This window comes from Stegodyphus dumicola, chromosome 1, assembly GCF_044657685.1.
Source record: "Stegodyphus dumicola isolate Sdum_Otavi_A_Nest chromosome 1, ASM4465768v1".
Classification (NCBI taxonomy): domain Eukaryota; kingdom Metazoa; phylum Arthropoda; class Arachnida; order Araneae; family Eresidae; genus Stegodyphus; species Stegodyphus dumicola.
The window spans coordinates 174,848,327-174,870,612 of record NC_140768.1 but is presented as its reverse complement, the minus strand read 5'-3'; the positions used below and the strand labels follow the sequence as shown (position 1 = coordinate 174,870,612).

The 22,286-nt window shown below is 31.9% G+C and overlaps 1 protein-coding gene across 7 annotated transcripts in view; it reads left to right on the top strand.

Annotated features, from left to right (window-relative positions):
* The window catches only part of LOC118190646 (CD109 antigen-like), a 418,585-nt gene that overhangs the window by 315,425 nt on the left and 80,874 nt on the right, over positions 1 to 22,286 (top strand). For all 7 annotated transcript variants that reach the window (XM_085823099.1, XM_085823094.1, XM_035361392.2 and 4 more), the window contains 5 exons: positions 2,180 to 2,410; positions 2,510 to 2,623; positions 5,788 to 5,850; positions 18,594 to 18,782; positions 22,054 to 22,203. In XM_085823099.1, coding sequence (XP_085679225.1) covers positions 2,180 to 2,410; positions 2,510 to 2,623; positions 5,788 to 5,850; positions 18,594 to 18,782; positions 22,054 to 22,203 — 747 coding nt within the window. The remainder of the gene's footprint in view (positions 1 to 2,179; positions 2,411 to 2,509; positions 2,624 to 5,787; positions 5,851 to 18,593; positions 18,783 to 22,053; positions 22,204 to 22,286) is intronic.

The window sequence follows — 22,286 nt, the reverse complement described above, 5'->3', positions numbered from 1 at the left end:
CCTATAAACCATTTTGAATTTTCTTTATTTAAGGTACAAATTTTAATTAAAATTTACTTTGTTTTTTTCCTTGTTTTGGAGAGGGGCCATAATTTTCAGGTGAACTATTATAATTGAAATATATTGAAATGGTTCATCACTTAATTCAGGATACAGAAAAGCAAGGATTTTTGTGGAAGAGAGATTTCATTTGATTTCATTGTTCCTCTTCCTGACGAAGTGGCATTGAAGTTGATTAAATTCCTCTTCTATTGAGTTATTTTTTCTTTGAATTTCATTGATTTTTTTTTTTGAGGTATTGATTGTTTAGAAGAGCTCTGGTCTTAACATTTATTAAATTCTTTATTGCATTTTACTGTATTTAAGAAGATTTTTTTGTTCTTTGAAGCGTCTTGAGAGTTATGCATAGTGGAGAGTGTAGAACTGAGGTTCCCTGCTACAGAAGTATAAACTGCACCAAGCTGAAAAATTAAACATAAGATATAATCAGTGACTTTCTGTCCTTAAGATTTAACAACATAGATGAACATAAGTGTTAGACTATGACACATTAATGAACTTATACGATGGATAATGTACAAATGTACTAGATTGGTACACTATGATTTGATCCTGCTTAACAGTCCTTTCCATATAAGCAGGTATTCCATATATGTAGAACGATAATTCAGAATGCTTGAGTAGATTCTTATTTACACTGTGCTGTTCCTTGTTATGACTCCTTGAATCACGTTTCTGCACCACATTTGAGAGAATCGCAGCTGCTAGCAGCGTTGGCAAGCATCATCAGATAGGCGTAGCATGGAGTTCAGACTTCAGCACCCTCAGAATCGGAAAGACACACTACCCTTTCTGTCTTCATCTCTCCTCATCGGCAGGAACCTTCTCCACAGATGTATAGTTCACCTTTTCTGCTCAGCGCAATCATGAACAGGAGAAATGCTTTATAACACATTTATAGGATTATTTGAAATTAATTACTTATGAATTTCAATTTTTGGTCTTTCTGATAAATTGGTTCTAAATTTCTTACTTTATGTCTTTACTGATATTTTTTAGCAGCTTAATGCGCAAAAATACTAGGCAATATATAAAACAAATATTTGTTTTCTTAAAAAAAATGTTTTGTAATTTTATATATATAAAGCAAGAATTTTTGAGGAAGAAAGATTTAAATTGATTTCATTGTTCCTTCTCCTGACGAAGTGGCATTAATGTTGATTGAATTCCTCTTCTATTATGTTCGTATTTCTTTAAATATCATTAATTTTTTTAATTGGGGTATTGCTTGTTTGAAAAGTTTTGATTTTAACTTTTTTTTTAAATTCATTATTGCATTTATAAAATTATTTGAAATTTATTTATTATGAATTTCAATTTTTGGTCTTTGTGAAAAATTGGTTCTAAATTTCTTACTTTATATCTTTATATATAGAGAGAGGAACTTAAGAAAAGGATGGGATACATTTCATTAAAAAATACACAACTTTCAAGTGTTAATAGGATAATAATATAAAAGTATTTCTGTGAATTTCAGTAAAGTTATAACTAGAAATGGTTTTTGAATTGTTCATTATGGAGGATAATAAGTAAAAAAAAAAAAAAAAAAAAATCTGATTGTGTTTAATGCTAGGTCTTTAAATATACTGATGTTTGGTAAATATATTGGAAATACAAAAAATATAAAAACAAATACACCTTTAAAATTGATGTAATTTTTGATGCTACTAAGAAATGATGCTGAAATTTCGTGAAAAAAAATTCTCCTTTGAAAAGAAACAAGATAAAATAAAAGAAACTCCAGATATACACATGTAGTAACATTGAGCACTCTCTCTTTTAACTTAAGTTAGCCTTAAAAGTCCAAACGAAATTTGAACAAAATGAAAGCCCCAAAAAGTAATCAATGAATCACTATTAATTATTTTAGCATAGGTACATAATTCTGATCTATGGAATAAAAACAACAGTGGTAATTTTTCGTAGTTTATTAAATTTATATTTATAAACAAGATTCATTCCTAATAATATTTTTAAGCCGGATTTTCGAGTTTGTTTCCTTTCATATCTAATTTATTAAATCATTTCATCCTCAGATTTTAATAAAGATTAATTTTTTGTACTGAAACATGTGGTCTATTTTTACCTTGATGTTTTATAATGTTTGGTTTCAAACTAGGTAGCTGTTTCCTACTATGATGGATCCCCTTTACCTGCTTGGAGATTAAATGATCAGAAGCTGGAGCTTACAACATTAATCTTTTTCAAAAATGGAGGACAAAGAGAACTGGAAACACAGTATGAGCAGATGAGTCCAGTTCAGTTTGGAATATGGGAAATTACCATTGATCTGTTGTCAAGTTTTGGTTCTCTGAAATCTCTGAATGACATATATTCTATCTCACTTGAGGTGCATATATTTTTGCAGTTGTTTATCAAAAGTTATGCTTTATTTCTGTTTATATCTTTATCTATTTTATGTATCCTAATCAAAATTTAATTATTATAGGCTAAATATACAGATGATGATGGAGAAAGAGCAAGTGCAAACCTGCTTGCTTATGCTTCTTTCACTCCTAGTAATCGTCATATTCAAGTGACAACTAGTACAAAAAGTCCCAGAGTATGTGCTGCCTTTACTGTTGGTTTTTAATTAGGGAATATATTAAGAACTTTAATACAAACAACTTTCTTCAAGTTAAAATGTATTTTTCTGCTGTTTTCACCATTAAACATTTATACTTCATTGTATATTTATGGATGATAACAAAATTCTGATCTTCTGCATAAAACTTGTCATAGACCACGGAAACTCCTGATTTATAAACAAGATTCATTCCTAAAGACATTTTTATGCTGGATTTTTTAGAATAATAATAATAATTTAATAGCCCATATATTGTGGTAATATTATATGAATAACAACAGTTTCTGCTTCACCAGTAGCCAAGTGGTAATACTGGGGGTTCGGCCCAGGTTTGGTCTTATGCAAATGGGCTGGCTACATAATTGGTGTAAATGGTTTTCCTTATGTGTAATGAGAATATGAGGGAGTTCCCTTAAAAATCCCCCACAAAAACATACCGTTCCTTAAACTGATAACCCTTCTTTCCTTTGGCACATCTGAATAGCCTAACTTAACCCTTTGACGCGTGCTATATTATTTAAAAAATTTTTTAAACTAAAAACACTAGAAATCGAATATTATGATCCTACAGACAAATAATATATGAATTTAAAAAAATCTACTCCCGCCCATTAATCTGTGGGTGGTGGTTTCGCTGTGAAACCAGCGCGCGTCTAGGACTTTGAAACTTACTGAGTTAGCAGGAAAAAACAACGTACCTTTTTCCGTACGCATTTCCAATGAATGACGAAATTTTCGATTAAAAAAAATACTGCATTTAAAAATTGCATCAAATATAAATTTTTTACTTTATTTTACAAAGTATATCATCAGAAAAAAAAATAATTTATGTAATTTTTCTGCAGCAGTGAAAACATAAGAACGTACATAATAAGGAAATTGGGATAAATAGATAAAAAAAAACTCAATAGAATATTAAAAAGCTCAGTAACTTTTTTTAATGTCAAAGAACTAAGTTATTTTTTATGGAACTGTTCAAAGCATGTTTTATCTTTTTGGTACATGCACAAGCCAACACTGCATGATTTCACTAAATTCTGCATTTTATTCCATGTTACATCTGCAATTCTGGAAGGACCTGGTAAATTTATATCATCGTTTTCTGACTGATCATCACTTTCATCTTCTATATTTCCATAAGCAGGAGGGAAGGGGGTAAAGGAGTATTTCCTTCTCTTTCACTTTCATCCTCAGAGACCACTGATTCTGGATCTGAAGGTAATTCTTCAAGTAACGTTAATGCATCAGCTATTTCTAACCCTTTGCGAGGCATTTTGAATCTGAAGAGTAGAAAATAAAATATTGGCAAAATATTTTAAATTTAATTAAATTTTTGCGCGATTTCTATTTTTAATTATTCAAAAATATATTTGCAATTTTTTGGAACCACACAAAATAATTTAGAAAATCACAGTACTAGCATAGAGAGCAAGCATGTTGAAAGCAGAGAAAAATCTCTGGAACGAAAAATATTTTATGAGGGCAAATGCATGTATTGTTTGGTAGTACAATAGCTCTGTGATTTCAAAACCCCTTATCTATATGCGGGTGAAAATAAACACTTCTGTTTCAAAGCAGCAAACATTACTATAAAGAGCAGTGGTTTCAGGGCGCGACCACCGAGCCTCTAGGGTAATGTGAGCATTGTAACGCAATGCTCTAGTGGGGCAGTGGTCGCACCCTGAAACCACAAAGGAAATACCATAAATATACAAAGGTTGTTTATATATGCAGTTTAATTATTGCTGTATTTTTATTGTTTATGATAGAAATAATGATGTGCGATAAAAAAATTTAAATTTTAAGTTATTAATATAAATAAAAGGAAGTTATTTTTTCTCACTGAAAATGAATTTTAAAAGGCATCCGATTTAAAATACTAAGACCTAAAAAATGTATAGTTCTGCAGTAATTTTGCATTATTTAGAGGTAAAAGATAAGTAATCAATCGGTTTTCACTCAAACAGTTTGGAAACAAGAGCGGGAAAAATTTCGAAAATTGGTGGTTTCAGGGCGCGACCACCGCCCCTCAAAGGGTTAACATGTTAATAATTTTTCCATCCATTAATAAGTTACAAATATATTATGTTCTTTCTTGTAACTGGAACAAAAATAACATGAAAGCAAGCTTGTGAAAAAATACGAATAAGAGAAACAGAAGAAAATTTAGAGAAATATATCATATAATGGAAGTTGTATTGATGTCTTATTTACTGGATGGAATGCTTTTAAAACAAAAGATTAACATTGATTGAAAATGATGATGCAAATGATGCTGAGAAATTACAATTTGTTTCTACTGCTTAAGAAGGAATTGAATTTGATTCTATTACAATAATTTTGTATTTGATTTTGGTGTTTATTCCATTCATAAGACATTGTAGCTTCTGAAATATCAGTTTAAGTGTTTAATTATAAATTATCTTTATGCTGAACATTTGGAAACTCTTCATGAGTGTAGAATGCCATAAGGCTGGTCTTCTGAAACCCATAAATGGCTTGTGTGTAATTAGGTATCACATATGTAGTGTAAGAGATCGTACAATACAGTATTTTTTACATACTAATATAATGTTTTACTTTAAAAATAAGGAAAATCATTATTAAAATAATGAATAATGAAAACAATGAAAATTATTATTATTTTAAATCTTAATGTTTATGTACATACTGTATAGAAAATCTTACTAGTCATGTAAACATCCAGTGTTTTATTTGTGGAATTCATTATGTCTTAGGAAAAAAAGAGATGAAAATCATAGATAAATGATTAAATTATTTCAAGAAATTAGTTTGTGGAAGTATTGCATAGTTTTCTTCTGTATTTAAAATGATTATTTGAATGAAATATTTGTAATAAACATGTTTTATTTATGTCATGAGGTTTTAGGAAAATATACTTCCTGCCAGACAGCATATCTGTTACTAAAAAATGTTTCTTATATAATTTTAAAATGTATATCAAATGTGACATTATTTTTGATAAAAAATAACTTGTATGAAATGATTAAAGAGTCTCAGTAATGACCTGTATGAAATCCCTTCTCCTCTATTAATTTTAAATTATTTGAAAACAAGCTTTGAAATTAATAAATAAACTATAATTATAGAAATGAAAAACTCATTTTTATTATTTTTAGGTAGGAGAGTATATTATCTTTCATGTCAGAGCTGATTACTATGTTGAACAGTTTTCATACTTGGTAAGAAATTTTTTAGAATAATATTTTGCATAATATTTCATTTTTATACTCTGCTTATCATTACATACCCTGTAGATATTTGAGTTATATTTTAAAATAAGCATAATAATAAGTAATTTTAATACAGTGCTTGCTGCTTATTAAAATTAATTTTGGTCTAAATATATTTGAGTGGCAACAATTTGTGTGTTGCAAGTTGTGATATCAACTTTAAACTTATCTAGTAACAGTTAATCTCATAATTAATATCTAAACTGATAATTAAAAGTTAAGGCTAAACTTATGTGTAAAGTCCTAAATTGAAAGTTCAGTGTATTGCAGTGACTCATCTGAGTATTTAAATTTCTGGAATCAATTCATAAATTCTGTTGACAAAAATCCTTCCATTTCAGATGTTAAAAAATTTTCTTATTTTAGTTGCCTTGGAGGCAAAGCTCTTTCTTGCATTAAATATTTTGCCATTACTTCAGGCAACTATAAGGCAATTGTTATATTAATCCAAGATACTTTTGGTCAGAAAGACGAGTTAATCAATGCCTATATGTCTAAACTGCTGAACATGACTCCATCAAAGAACACTTCTAATTTACAAGAGTTGAGAAATCTAAGCGCCAAACCTAAATTTATTCTCTTGAGAGTTGGGGTGTAACATCGGAAAATTGCTGTGTAATGCTTAGTGTTGCTATTTTGAAACGTTTTCATTGTGACCTCTCTTTGGAATTCAGCGAAAATCAATTCTTAAGCACTAATCATAATTTAAAGGAACTGATGTATTTTTTACATTGTGCCATTACTGCAAGGGAGAGAACATTTCATATACACTTTCCATCTTCTCCAACAACACATAGCCAGTATCAACGATTTAATCACAAGAACTTCGGAACTCTTAGTCACTATAAATTAGTTTCTTCTGCTAACAAATTGCTAGTTAATGCTACTCCAGACACTTGTATATTTTGCAGTCAGGGGCACTTCAGCCATGTATGTGAGAATTTGAACACGCCAAGAAAGAGATAGAAACTTTTGAAAAAAAGATGTTTATTATGTTGTGATATAAGTTGCTATGTAAAAACTGGCAAAAGAGCTAACTGCTCTTTTTTGTGAAGGTTAACACACCTGCACAATATGCTTTAAATTAGAAAATTCTAAAATACAAAGCATTGAACATAATTTTTAGTCAAAATCTGATGAAACAGTTGCTACTTCTGTGAATTATATGATGAATGACAAAAGAGGAATTTCTTTGCAATGTATAAAGGTAACATCTTTTCTTTCAAGATGGCAGATGAAGAGCTTGACGCGCTTTAGACGTCTCTTGAAAAACATTATGATATTATTAACACAGCACTTGCATCTAAATGTAATATGAATGGTGAGGTGCGGGAACATGCTAGGACTGCTTTAGGCGAGTTAAAATCTCTTATAATTCAAAATTTTGAATGATTACAATCTGCTAATTACCGCGAAGCTTGCATGGCAAGTTTGAGAACCTCTGTTATGAGACCTTTTTATGCTGAGATGGTATTGCCATCTAGGGGAGAAAATGTAAACAAACAGTCAAATGACTGTAATTTGCTTGTTTCAGCAGCTGCTGGGTTAGGAAACTTTATATCCCTTGATGTTAAAAAACATTTGAAGGAAAAAAATTAATCCTACAGAAAAGAAATTAGGTATAAAAATATTAGGACGTTTTCTAATAACGGAATTTTAGTGCAATGCTCTTCCTCAACTGATTGTGATAAACTAAAAGATGAAATCAACAACAAACCTGAACTAATTTCTTCTCTTCCAAGACAGACAGAAAAATCCTGCTCTACTTATTTAAAATGTGCCAATTAAATGCCTTGGCTATAATCACAAAGGAGCTAACAGCAGAAATTCTGTTGCTTGCTTCAAATGTGCAAAAGAACGTAAAAGTGAGCACTGCCAAACTCAAGAAACTCAGGTTTGTGTAAATTGCATTCGTTATAATAGAAAAATCAATGATGTTGGCAAGAAAGTTGATGTCAAGCATAAGCCTTTCTCTGAAAATTGTTCTTCTCAAATGCTTATGAAGAATAGAATTATTTCTCAAATTAATTATGGCTAACTTTTCCATTTCTGTTCTTAAAATTATTCAACGTAATCTCCATCGTTCGAAAAAGGCTACTCAGCTGCTTGTTTTAAATATGGAAAATTCTAACACCGATATTGCTCTTGTTCAGGAGCCTCACTCTTATAAATGCTCTCTTCCCAACTTGCCTTCCTCTTAACGGGTTTACTTTGATGCTATTAGTGATACCATTAAAGCTGCTATTATTGTATGGAATCAAAAGCTGTCTACTCTGCTTGATATTAATAATCTTGATTATAATATGGTGTTCCTTCATGTTACTCTCAATACTCATGATTTTATCTTTTTTCTTATTATTTTGAACCTAATAGAAATATTGTCTTAGATTCGCATAAAATTAATGTAGCATTATCTTCAAAAAATTGTAACAGATTGATCTGGACTATGGATGTTAACAGTAAATCTGAAATTTGGCATAGTCCAGTTTCAGATTCCTGAGGTGTTAAACTTTATGAATTTTTATGTATGAATAATCTGCTCGTTAGCAGCGAAGACTGTGGTCCTACTTTCTGTAGTATTCAAGGTTCAAGCTATATTGGCATTACGGTTGTGCGATCTGATCTTCTTGCAGATATTTTGCGTTGGTGTCAACCAGATCATGAATCCCTTTCTGATCACTGTACGATTGAGTTTGAAGTATCTGTAACTTCTAATAACAGTCTATATGACAGAAAAAACAGCACGATTGTCTTTAGTGTAAAGAAAACTAACTGAAATATTTTTTACAATGCATGTAAGCAGTCGATTGATGAGTTCTCACAGTTTATTGAGTGCTGTATGGATAAGCATACATTAAACTCTTGCCTAGAAAATTTTGTCTCGATTCTCTATAATGCATCCAAGGCTTCCATGCCTTTAAAAAAGCCAAGAGTTCATAAGGTACCTATGTGGACTACTGAAATCAAATATATGAGAAAGCAGGCTATCACTGCTAGACGTAGGTTTCAACAAAATTATAACCCTACTCTTAGAGGGGCATATCGTAATCCTCTTTTATATAAACAAAAATATCTGCACTTAAGACTGGTTACAGCTTTAAAGCTCCAGGATACAATTCTCTTGGAGAGAATTCCTAATGAGTATAAATGAAAGAAATGTTTGGAAAAAATAAATTTGAATGGTATAATGCAAAATTTCATGAAAGGAATGAAAGTTGGTGGAATTTACTCCCATCTGGTAATTGTACAAAGTCGCTAGAAGAAACAACTAATGAGGTTCTTAACAGAAGCTTTCTCACGGACCCTTTTAGCATGGATAATTCATTTCATAGAATGATTAGGACTGAAGCTTCATTAAATTACGTTGCTAATCCAGATCTTTCGTTCACTATGTCAGAAATTAATAGTGTTATAGAAAACCTTAAATGCAAATAAAGCTCCTGGTCTTGATTATATTTCAAATGAAATTTTGAAGCAAGTTCACAGAATGTTTTCAAATTTATTCTCCAAAATCTTCAATACTTGTCTAAAGCTTGGCTCATTTCCTCATTGCTGGAAAAGAGCGAATGTCGTTTTAATCCCTAAAAATAGTGGTCCTCATATCCCACATTTAGATAACTTGAGATGCATTAGTCTGTTTTCCAGTTTAGGAAAATGCCTAGAAAAGCTGTTTGTAATAGAATTACCTGGTTCTTGTGTAATAAAAAACTTTTAAACAAAGCACAGTTTGGTTTTACCCCTCATAAGAGTTGTTGTGAAGATGCTCTTTTGTACTTAGGCATAGTGGATGAAGGTAAGAAGAGAAATTTACACGCAGTTTTAGTGTTCCTTGATATCAAAGGTGCTTTTGACCATGCCTGGTGGCCTGAGATACTTGTTTTTTAAGGAAAGCTGGTATTCTGTGTAATATTTTTCGCCTTATTAAAGATTTTCTGCATGGCAGATCTGCATTGCTCTCCCTTGACCACGTTTCTTCCTCCCGCATTTTGGAAAGAGGTTGCCCTCAAGGCTCGGTTTCCGGACTTTTACTGTGGAATTTAATTATGAATGATCTACTCAATAGACTCTCGCATTTTCTGAGTTGTAAAACAATTGCTTTTGCTGATGATCTACTAATTTGTTTTCAAGAGAAGTGTCCCATTACTCTCCGGCTCTTTTAATGCGGCTCAGAACACCCTTAATATTATTTCCAGTTGGTCCAAAGAACAGAAATTGGAATTCAATCCTAATAAATCTAAAATTATGATAATTAAAAGAAAGCATGTCAGCTATACAAACCAACAATTGTACTTGGATAATACCTTATTTGAAACTGTGAATGAAATTAAATATTTAGGCGTTATTCTTGATCATAAGTTTTGTTGGGAAAATCATATTATGTATTTATCCAATAAGTGTGAAAACATACTGAGAGGACTTAATCGTGTCTCTTGTAATACTTTTGGTTTAAAATCTAATGTTATTGATATGATTTATAAGCAGGGTATTGTCCCCTTTATTTGCTATGCTTCTAGAGTGTGGGGAACAGCTGTAGAAAAGAAGATTAATTCCCATATCTTTTTCAGAATTCAAAGAAGAATTTTACTAAGAGTTGTGTGTGGCTACAGAACAATTAGCTATGAAGCCTGTTTCACAATTTCAGGATTTCCTCTGATTGACCTTCATGTTTTAAATGATAAAAAGTTTAAAGATACCATCAGAAAATTTATGTTTGATACCAAGGTGTCATTTGAAGGTCTTCCTCATTCAAACAATTGTTTGCCAATTCAAACTATCATTTATGACAATTCCGTTGATGATAATTTCCCTGTTATGTGTTATACAGATGGCAGTAAAATTAATAATCGAGCTGGATTAGCTTATGTCATTTTCCATCATGGTTCTGAACTGGAATATAAACTCTTTAGTTCCAATGAATGCAGTGTTTTCCAAGCCAAATTACTGTGCATTAATGAGTCAATTAAGTGGATATCTAACAACTGTTAGTTAAGTGCTAAATTTCTTATTCACACTGATTCTCTTTCATCCTTATATTCTCTTAGGAATATCTTCTCATATGATAAATTAATTGTCACTTCTCATGCCTTTTTTAAATACCTTAACAATAAAGGTGTTGATTTTATCTTTTCTCATATACATGGCCACACTGGCAATCTAGGAAATGAAAGGGCTGATTGGTTGGCAAAACAAGGTACAAATCTTCAAGTAAATACTCCAATAATACTGCCAATGATACAAGTCATTTTTCAAGAACAAAACTAGGGATGATACAATACTCAAGTGGAATGAACTATACAGGAATTCTACTACTGCCTCCTTGACTAAACTATATTTTCCTTCCATTCCTCACAGATTGCATAATAAACACTTTATCTGCAATTTTGAAATAACTCAATTTCTAACTGGACACGGTAAATTCAATTCATATCTGAAGAGATTTAGATTATCTAGTATAGACTTGTGTTCATGCAGTTTCGGGGAAGTGCAAAATGTCGAAAATTTGTTGTTCTATTGTTCAAAGCTCAAGGACGAAAAGAACTCATTTCTAGGTTAAATTCTGTGAATATTACATTTCCTTCTTTCTTCGTGTGTTTGTCCAACATAAAATGGCTTTCTCTTTCTTCTGTAAATTTATCTCTTACGTGTCATCTGTGAATTTGTAAGTTTATTTTATTTTGTGCTGTGTTGTATTTTTTTTTTTTTTTACTTACTTCTGTAAGCCTTGTGTAATACTATGTGGTGCAGAAGGAATTTTAAATTTTCAATTAAAAAAATATATATAAAGGTAGAAATTGTTAGTAAAGAGTTGTCAAATTTTATTTTTTGTTTATTTGACAGTGGCTCCAAGCATATAATTTTGAAGAAAGGTGTGCCTGAAAGGTTGGGATTATAGGTTGTGTTGGTTTGGAAAAATTGAATATTTATAGTTTCGGAGCAAAGACTCCTAAACTGCAGGTTTGCCAAAGAAGGGGGTGGGGGAGAATTTAAATTGCGCAATATTTTGAATGGGAGTGAAATGTTTATTGAAGCATTAGAAATTGATGAAATATTGAAAGCTGCAATAAATATTTCAGAATGATTCATTTGTGCAGAAATGGAGTCCAAATTTTTTTTAATATTTGATTTCAAGAAATTATCTAGCAACTGTCAAATTTCATTGCTGATAGGATCAGATTATTACTGGAGTTTGATGAAGAGATTTGTGCTGTTGGTCACGTCACTAGTAGCTTTCAGATGGTCACTTCAAGGAAAATATGATGAGTTAATTAAGTCCATGTCAGTTAGTCTCGTTCTCAATGAAAGAGATTCTGTTTCCACTGAGCTCAGGTTCTTTGGGGAATTGGAGAGTTTGGGCATTAGAGGTGGTGAAACAGATATTCTGACAGTGTGAAAGAAAAGGAAATGCTAAAGGAGTTTAATGAATCAATTCAGTTTATAAATGGCAGATACTGTGTGAAGTTGCTATGGATAATGGGTATGTGGGAGAAATTAGGAAATAATAGGGAGATGTCACATTGACACATTTTAATAGTTTAGTTTGGAGGTTCAAGAGAGACCTGCCATTATATAAGGAATACCAGGAAGTTGTTGATAGTTATCTTAAAGAAAAAATAATTGAAAAGTCTTTTGATTTGTCAGGGGATGAATTAATGCTTTACTCATCATGCTGTTGTTAGAGAAGACAAAGTCAGCAGCCATCTGCAAATTTTATTTGATGGTGCAGCTCACGAAGAAGAACAACTTTCACTAAATGACTGTCTCTACAATGGAGTGAACTTATTCTAATTTGTTCGAACTATTATTAAAATTTAGGCAAAATTCTATAGCTTACACATTGGACAAGACCCTTTAAGGAAAATCCTTGGAAAGGCTTACCCTAGCTTCGAGGAAATGATGACTATTCTCGTTGAAATTAAACTAGTATTCTATCTTAGACTCCAGTGTAAATAATGAGTAGATCCCAACCTCTCATTTCAGCCAATGTTTTTCTTCCTGGTCAAGAAAATGTCTATTCCTTATATTTTGTTGAAATGTTTGGCAATTAAACTTTTACAAAAGATAATTTGACTTCTTGAAACTTATACCGGACTAAACTTTTAAACTCTGGGTGAAATAGAAAGATAGTTCTTTGATGCACTAGAGAAATGTACATAATTTTGTAAACTCATACCCAGAAACACATCTTAAAAGAGTAAATATAGGTTTCCCTGAAGAAATCACTAAATCAAAATTTCTAAGGCCACTTGATATCAGAGGTGTTTACTGGTCATGATGGACACATGCATTTGTGCTTTATTCCAACTAACAAGGGACAATATTAATGACCAATATAGTTGATTTATCCACTTGAAATAACTTGGTATTTCTCCATTAATATTGTCTTATATATAACCAATGTCATAAATACAGTATTTTGTTAAAATTGTAGTGCTTTGTTATAACTGTAGTAATTTGCAATGTGTTTGATATCTTATTTATATTTAGTGAATTGTAGTGCTTTGTTATAACTGTAGTAATTTGCAATGTGTTTGATATCTTATTTATATTTAGTGAATTGTAGTGCTTTGTTATAACTGTAGTAATTTGCAATGTGTTTGATATCTTATTTATATTTAGTGTACTCTTAAGAGAGTACAGTTGGGTGTGTTTAAAATTTATGTATATTTGTGCCAAGCTGCAGGTTCACACACTCAGAGAGAGCACACGCACAGCTGAAATTATTGATGATACAAACTGATTATTTGTAGAAAGTGCAAACTCTGTAGCCTGGACTAATGTCTTTATGGCAAATTTTTCAGGAGCAAATTTTAAATTTGTCTGCTGCAAAATGGTTTCCGAGTCATTTTTGGTAGTTATAGCCAATTTAGCATATTTCTTAATTTTTTTTTATTTTTCTCAGGTTGGGAAGGAACAACAGTTAACATCTTTTCGAATAAATTTGATTTATCACGATCTCTGAATTGATCACAATTAACATTTTCTTCAGCTGTCATTGTTGTAAACTCCACTTCCAGCTCTCGTAGTCTGACAGCAACAGATTTTCCAGTGCTCATCTTATGTTGTAATACTCAGCATAATAAGTAAAAGGAATATTTTGGCAGATTCTTCAACAGAATTAGCATCATCAGAGTAACTAAAATTGGTTAAGAGTGTGTTTTACATGAGTGACATTAATAGGAAAATAAACGGCATCCATAATTCAGAGAATGTAAGGCATAAATGCCAAACTTCACCAGAGAATGGAGGCATTAACAGTATAGTCAGCTAATTGAATAATACAGTAAGCAAAAACAGTTGCAGATAATTATCTTGAACTATGCGTTATGTGCATACCTGGGTTGCCCCATAAATGCTTTTATAAAATAATAATATCCCCATAAATATCCTTAGATAAACAAGCAAATAATTATAGTAATATGGCAAACCATAACTTATAAAAATGAATAAAATATATCAATTTAAAACCTATTGTAATTGCATTAGAAGGCGAGTAATTCAGATCATAGTAATTCTGTGCTATCTGCTGAGCATAATTTAAATGAAAGTACAAAAGGAGGGAGCTAAATTTCAACATGGTAATGAAACAGATTTATTATGAAAATATAAATATATATGTATTATTATTTAAGCATAATAAAGTTAAATTAAAAAAGTAAGAAATACAGAAATTGAAAATAAATGCATAAATGAAGTAAAATTAATGAATTAATTCCTTCAATGAAAAAATACAACTGGATATCTTTCAGTTTTTTTTTTTTTTTTCGTTATGTTTATATATATATATCTTTCATTGTCACAGTTTGCCATTTTACTGCAACTGTTTGCTTGTTTACCTAGGCTTTTCTTTTGGTATATTGTTTTTTCTTTTTGTGTAAGTGAACATTTTCTGAAATTTTTATTGTACAATCCCATTAAAGCTAATAATGTAATATTTTTTTAAATATTTCTAATTTTTCCATTATGAAATAGACTTAAATGACTTAAGAAAATGGTTTTCCTTCAGCATTTTTAATTGAATGTGCATCTATACATATGTATAACATGTGTATCATATATATGAAAGCAAACTACTAACTTTAACTTTTCAATAGCCTCTTTATTCTTCATTTTAATTTGGGTCCTTCCCCTTTTTATCCTAAAAATATCTATTTATAACATATGAATCTAGACTGTGTCATTTCAAAATTAATCCACATCATAAGATCTAATGTAACAAGACTCTGCAGATAATTTTTGGCCAATCCCTGCATAAAATTTCAGTTACAAACTGAAACTTTTAAGTCTTTATCTCCTATGCTTCTTCTGAATGCATCACACATTTTCCGGCTTGCTCGCATCAAAGAACACACCACACACCACAGTTCCCTTCTCTGTATCATCTATTGTCTTACATTAATAATGTAAATTTCCAAAAACCGTGGGATGCATAATGCACATATGTGTGAATCAGAATATGTGTCTGAAGAACTGATTACCCAGCAATAAATTACACTGAATCTGGGGCTACATCTGTCTGCATGCAGTAAACCTCTCATTTGTTAAAAGTTATATGTAAGATATAAAATATGAAAATAAACTACTAACTTAAATTTTGCAGTAAGCCCTGTTGCTTATAATAACTTTTTTTGGACTGCGTCATTTCTAGAGCAATCCATATTATACAACTTTTGAGTAATGCTGGTGACATAAATGAAACTAAAATAACCAATAATAATTTTAGAGCTTTATTAGTAATCCAGTCAAATGGTACTGAATCTGAAACTAACTCACTATGAATTAAGATCTCATCCTGAACATACTGCACTGCACTTTGTATCTGCTCTTCTGCCTAGGTAGAGATTTTATCACAAAGATATCTAAAATGCATATATTACATTTTGGAATAAGTATGATTATTGTGTTAATTTGTCTGTAACCACAAAATTTTTAAGTGAAATTCAAGGAGTATTATTGAAGGCTGCTTCTTAGCTCTTTCTGTTTTGTACGTAGCTATATTTCAGGCTTCAATATCTTATAAATGCGATGAATTTCCCAAATCATCACATATTCATGAGCCATTGTTCGATTGCTACACAATATACCTCTCCAATTCATTACAGCTATACCCAAGATATTGAACACACACATAACACACGAATATATATATATATATACTGGTACATCGATAGCGTTTTGAAACCAATCACTTTATAGTCGTGACCATGAAACTGCTGTGTAGATAATGACTGGAGGGAAAATCACAACTGGCTTGGTGGTTAAAATGCTATTTTTATTTTGAATAGGAATAGCACTTCAAAAATATGGTTTTTGCTTAATTGGTACAACACTAGGGATGCCAAATGTGCCCCACAATTTCTTTGTATGCAGCAGCTTACATTTTAGATGGTAGGGAAAGAAGCATAACAAAGAGATGTTACTTTCCTAGGCAGCAGCAGGTGAAAAAGTGTTGTGTAATAGTTGCAGCAGTATTTATAAGTTCGGAAAGTCTTTGCTTTAATCCTGAGCAACAAATGGGCAAAAGTCTACAGCAATAGCAGATGCCTTAAAGTGGGTTGTGCTTTAACTGAAAATTAGAAAGTTGAAGGCCTATTGTCAGTTTGTTCTAATTAAGTTTAATATGAAAATAATTTCCATTATATAATGGGTTAAACTGACAGTGCTCACATTGTTCTGTAGTGCGATCTATTTGCGAGAATGATGCCACATTTTGTAGGAAGATTAAACAAGACGGGGGACGAAGGATTCCACGAAAAAACAAATTAGTTCCGAAAGTCCCCGCTAGGGGAATATTTGGCACTGTGTAATAGAAAAAAAAGTGTTAACAAATGCAAATCAATACGGAAATTACCTTTCATTTTGCATTTAAATGAGGTTTAGTGTGGCCGTTGTTGTGGACCACATATTGCATTCTGTGCACAGTATGCACAACAGCAGAAAGTAACATGTCTGCAGGAATCTCCCGTACAGTCCGTGATATGTTATCCTTCATCGTAGCCAGGTCCTGGACCACTCCTTGATAGACCTTGGACTTGATAGACATAGTCAGAAGTCACATGGGGTAAGATCAGGCTACCAAGGTGGCCATGCAGTTGGAAAGTAGCGGCTAATGACTCTTTCTGTTGTAGCATCTGTTGCACCCATACAGCAATGTGTGGAGGGGCTCCATCTTGCATGAAAATGATTTCCCTCATTGTCTTTGTTGAAGTGCCAGAATGACAAAGTTGTTCAACATGTGGCGATATTTCTCTCCGGTAACAGTACAGGTTTCCGTTCCTGTCAAGGTAATGTTCTCATAGAAGAATGGACCTATGATAAATTCTGCTGTGAACCCACACCAAACAGTTACCTTTGGTGAATGTAAGGGAATTGCTGTGACTGCATGTGGTGGTTTGTCATCCCAAATTCGGCAGTTCTGTGTATTCACAGTTTCATTCAGGTAAAAGTGGGCCTCATCTCCCCATAAAATTTTCCATGGCCAAGTATCATCCACCTCCATTCTGGCAAGAAAGGTGAGAAAAAAGTCAATCGCTTATCATGGTCGGGGTACAGTAACTCCTGTACACGGCTGATCTTGTACGGATAGAAGTTGATACTCTTTCGTAAGATTTTCCATACCATACTGTAAGGCATATCCATATTCCGAGCTACTCCACGAGTGCTAGAGGTGGCAGCAATAATTGTCTGGTCCTCTGTTGACAATCGCCGTGGCAACTGCTTCGATTGTATCCTTTGGTACAAGTTTTCGTCCTCTGCCTGACTGAACCTTCAGAGAACCTGTTTTCTCAAATGTCGCAACCATTGCTTTTAGCCCATTAACTGACACAGGACCGTTACCTTTATTCATTTTTTTGTGCGTTCTAAAAGCACAAAGAGCAGCTGACGCGTTGCACTGGTTGAGGTAAAAGAATTTGACGAGTAACACACACTCGACTAAAGAAGGAGACATTGCATATAAACTTTTAATCCGATTTATTCGAAACGTAACACATTGCCTTTTAAAACCCAAGCAGGTGGCACTGTGTGAATGGATGTAACGTGAAATTTGAATAAAGAACTTCTTCTTCTGCTCAGCGTACGTGATATTGCAGATTACAAGACTTTATCGTGTTTATGTAGATTTTACGCTTTTTTAAAAGTGTTGCCATATTGCACTTGAACTAAATCAGAAAATGTGCATAATAAAAGGTAATTTTATTCCGTATTAATTTGCATTTGTTAACACTCTATTTTCTATTACACAGCGCCAAATATTCCCCTAGCAGTGACTTTTGGAACTAATTTGTTTTTTCGAGGAATCCTTCGTCCCCCATCTTGTTTAATCTTCCTACAAAATGTGGCATCATTCTTGCAAATATATCGCACTACACAACACTGTGAGCACTGTCAGTTTAATTATGGCCACCCAGTATGTATAAATATATGGTCTTACAATGGACTTTCAAAACTTCATGTCTCCTTATAGCAATTAAATTCACCAGTAGTAATTTTAGCCATAGTCTTATAGAAGATGCCATCTTTAATTTTTTTTCACAATAGTTTTACTTTTTACAACAGTTTTCATTTTGCAACATTTTTATTAAATTTATTTCATTACCTATCTATCTATATGACAAAGATGCTATGTATAAAATGGAAATACTCGTAATATGGGCTCTCCTTTTTTTTTTTTTTTTTTTTTTTTTTTTTTGTAGATTATGTCTAAAGGCATAATTTTATTATCTGGTGTTGAAGAAATGCCTGCTAGCATCAAAACATTTGCTGTTTCTTTGTCTTCTGAAATGGCTCCAACAGCTACTATTGTAGTTTATGATATAGCAAGAGAAGGAGAAATAGTTGCAGATAGCTTGAAGTTTCCTGTTGATGGCATCTCTAAGAATAATGTGAGATTGATTTATTATTTTAACTATTTCATCTTGATTTGTAATTTGTATTTTGTGCATGTCATTTGATCAGAAAAATTTATAATATTACTGTTTATCAGCAGTAAGTATAGCTTACTAATATTAATTTATCTTAAAATGTTTGTTCTTGCATATCTGTGTCTATTGATTTCTAATAAGCAAGTGAAGATCTGTTCTTCAAAATGCATTTACATATATACTGTAAACTAAATTTTTAATCAGTATAGCAAAGCACAGAGCTATTCAGCTGCATTGACTGCTAAGTTTTCAACATGCGAATGGAAGTAACTAAATATAGATTACTGCTATACTTTGCAAAGTCCGTCTTCAATATGTCTGGGATTAATTATAATCTAATTTGAAAATTAAAAATTTAAAAAAAAAAAATCAACTGGGGAAAATATTCTAAAAATTTGGTTGCCAGAATTAATTTTTAATACACAAATGATAATTTTTTTGTCCTTTATATGATCAAGTCTGTTTTCATGCAGTTCTGAAATTTTACGATATCGTATATGTTTAAGTTTTTTTCTGGGGTTCCCTACTGTATGTGTACATACCTGTGTTTGGACTCTGCATTCTAGAGCTCTGACAACTATTGCTGGAAGTTGTGGATATAATTGAGGGCATCATACTGAACACTAATGAACTAGATAGTGAAACATTTTACAGAGATGAACAAAGGGCAGGACTCTGTTATCGGGTCCAAATTCAGAAATGTATCGATGTATGCATGTATGTATGTAAGTATGTGCGTATATGTGTGTGTGTGTACACAGGGTCAATTCATGACCTGAAATATGCACTGTGATGATTCTTTATGAATTAAATTGCTCATTCTAACACACATATGTATGTATGTACATATACACATGCATACATGAATACATACAGCCATACTCAGACGCATACACATACATTTCTGAATCTGGTCCTCATAACAGAAGAGTAACTAAAGGTCTTATAAAGAAGGGGATGACAACCTAGACAACACTGATTCTGTTGAAATGCCTGCGTGAGAATTTACTGCTGAACAATTAAAAAAATACTGGAATAATTATACAGTCAATTAAATTAATTTTAATTAAATATTATTTTTTTCTGTGTACAGAAGGTTTTTATATATTTTTTTCGAGTCTTATGCATTTGACCCTGAAATTTCAAAGTTCCAAAAATGCCATGGGTAAGCAATATTGTCTTGAGTATACTTCCAAAATGACCTTTTCACTTTGCTCATATACTCCTTTTCTTTAAATATGTATTCAACCTGGAATCGAATTTATCAGGACCTGGCAGAAATATTCATGTGTACCAAATGAGAAAGCTATCCTTCGATATGGAATTTTACATCTGTAACACTTAAAGGGTTAATTAATGTTTAAAATGTAAAGAATATTTTTTAAATGCTTTATCTGATACCCTTCATTCTGGACTATAGTTCTGCATCATGATAGAAGAGCTTCCAGAGATATTATTTCCATTCGTCTTCTACTACTTTCCAGAGTCCATCAATCATGTTGAGTTTGCATTTAGAACAAGCTCTTTTCAAGACACCGGAGGCACAATAATTCATAGGTGAAAGGAATATGTTGAAAATGTATACATGCCGTACCTTTAGCAGTCTTCATTTATTCAAGAAATCCTGTGGTACTTTTCGAAGTATGATCTGTTGCTTTGTCTTGATGAAGTTTCACTCTTTGAAAGTCATTATGATGAATAAATGGAATTTTTTCTTTAAATCTCAGGCATAAAACTTTCTCTTCAGTGGTGTAGCCTAGGGTGGGGCAAGGAGGGGACATCTGTCCCCGGGCGCAACATCCAAAGGGCGCCAAATTGATGCTACGAAATTTTTTAATGGAATGTTTCCCCGTTCTTGGCACATAGAAAGAGGCATAAATTCTTCAGTTGTCCCCAGGCGCTGCAAACTCTAACTACGCCCCTGTTTCTCTTGATAGTATATTGAGTTGATTTTAACCTTTCCCCCCCCCTGGTGTTCTTATTTTAATTTCCCATTAGAATAGAATCCTGCAACAGTCAAAAACCCATTACTGAGACTTCCTTTGCATTGATGGAACCAGGTTTACAAAAAATTTTCTCTTTGTTTTCACTAATAGGTAGACTTTTTTTATTGCAGTCATTTAGTTAAGTCCATGCTTCATCAAAGGTCACAATGTAGTTCCATTTAGTACCACCTGTGAAATAGTTTTCATACAGGGTTCTGCAGTGAGGTACATGCCTTGGCAAAAGCTGGTGAACATTGTTTTTTTAACTTTTTTAAGTTGTACATTTTTGTCTATTATTTTATTTATTGTTGCTAAAAATGTATTTAAAGGCTTTGCAATTAATTTCTGGGTTGACAGATTTTTCTCTCCTTACTAGTGACTTAATTTTAGAAACAGTATGCACTTTTTTCAGGTACCATTTATTTCATGTTCTTTCCATATAGAAGTAACAACTAATAATTTTTTTTAGTTTTCAATTAATAATATTGCTTGCCATGCATTTCACAATGTTTTTTAATTATGGAATAGGAATATTTCTCTTTGAAAAGCATATCCTTCAATCCAAAGCTTGTTTACATGTGACATTTTGAAAGAACAATAAGCTTGAAAATACTGGACGATGTTTCTCATTTCAAATAATAAGCTTTTACCATAATTCATTATTCCAGCATATTTCTTTTTTAAAATTCTTTATCAAATCAAAATCATTCTAAAAATAAGTAAACACCCTCTGTAAATGTTTAGAAATCTTTAAACTTAAATCTTATCTCCTGAGTTTTTTCCCCCCCTTGTATGACATGTTTTTGAAACAGTCCAATAAGACATCTATTTAATTATGATTTAAGTGAAATCGGTTTTTGTATTTGCACCCCCTACATTCTTACTAATCAGGGTTGTTGCCCGTTTTTTTAAAATACAATGCAGTGTAATGTCATCATCTATTTGAATACTGAATACTCTTTTTGAATGCTGAATACTCATCTATGTAATACTCTTTTTCTTACCATTTTTTTAAAGAAGATTAATCTGAAAAAATTATTCTGTTAATATCAGTCTAAAAAAATTTTGCATCTGATGTTTCCATTTTCCTTGGATTCCCCCCCCCCCAAAGAAATTTAAACTAGTATTTGTCTGTCTTATAATACTTTAAGGTGGCTACTTTCTACTTTTAAAATCGAGTAATATTATTTTTTAATAAATAATTAATGGTTTTATGCTTTGCTAATAAAACTAATTTGTTTTTATAGTTCACTGTAATGCTGAATAACAAGAAAGACAAAACGGGAGAAACAATAGAAGTCATCGTGAAAGGACAGCCTGGAACATATGTTGGGCTTTCTGCTGTTGACCATGTTCTTCACAACATGAGGACAGGAAGTGACTTAAGTCCTGCTGAGGTGACATCTGTTTTTATTTACTAATACTCTGAAAACTTTATACACAATTTGTGTAAATTTCATAATGAAATGATTTGCATGGG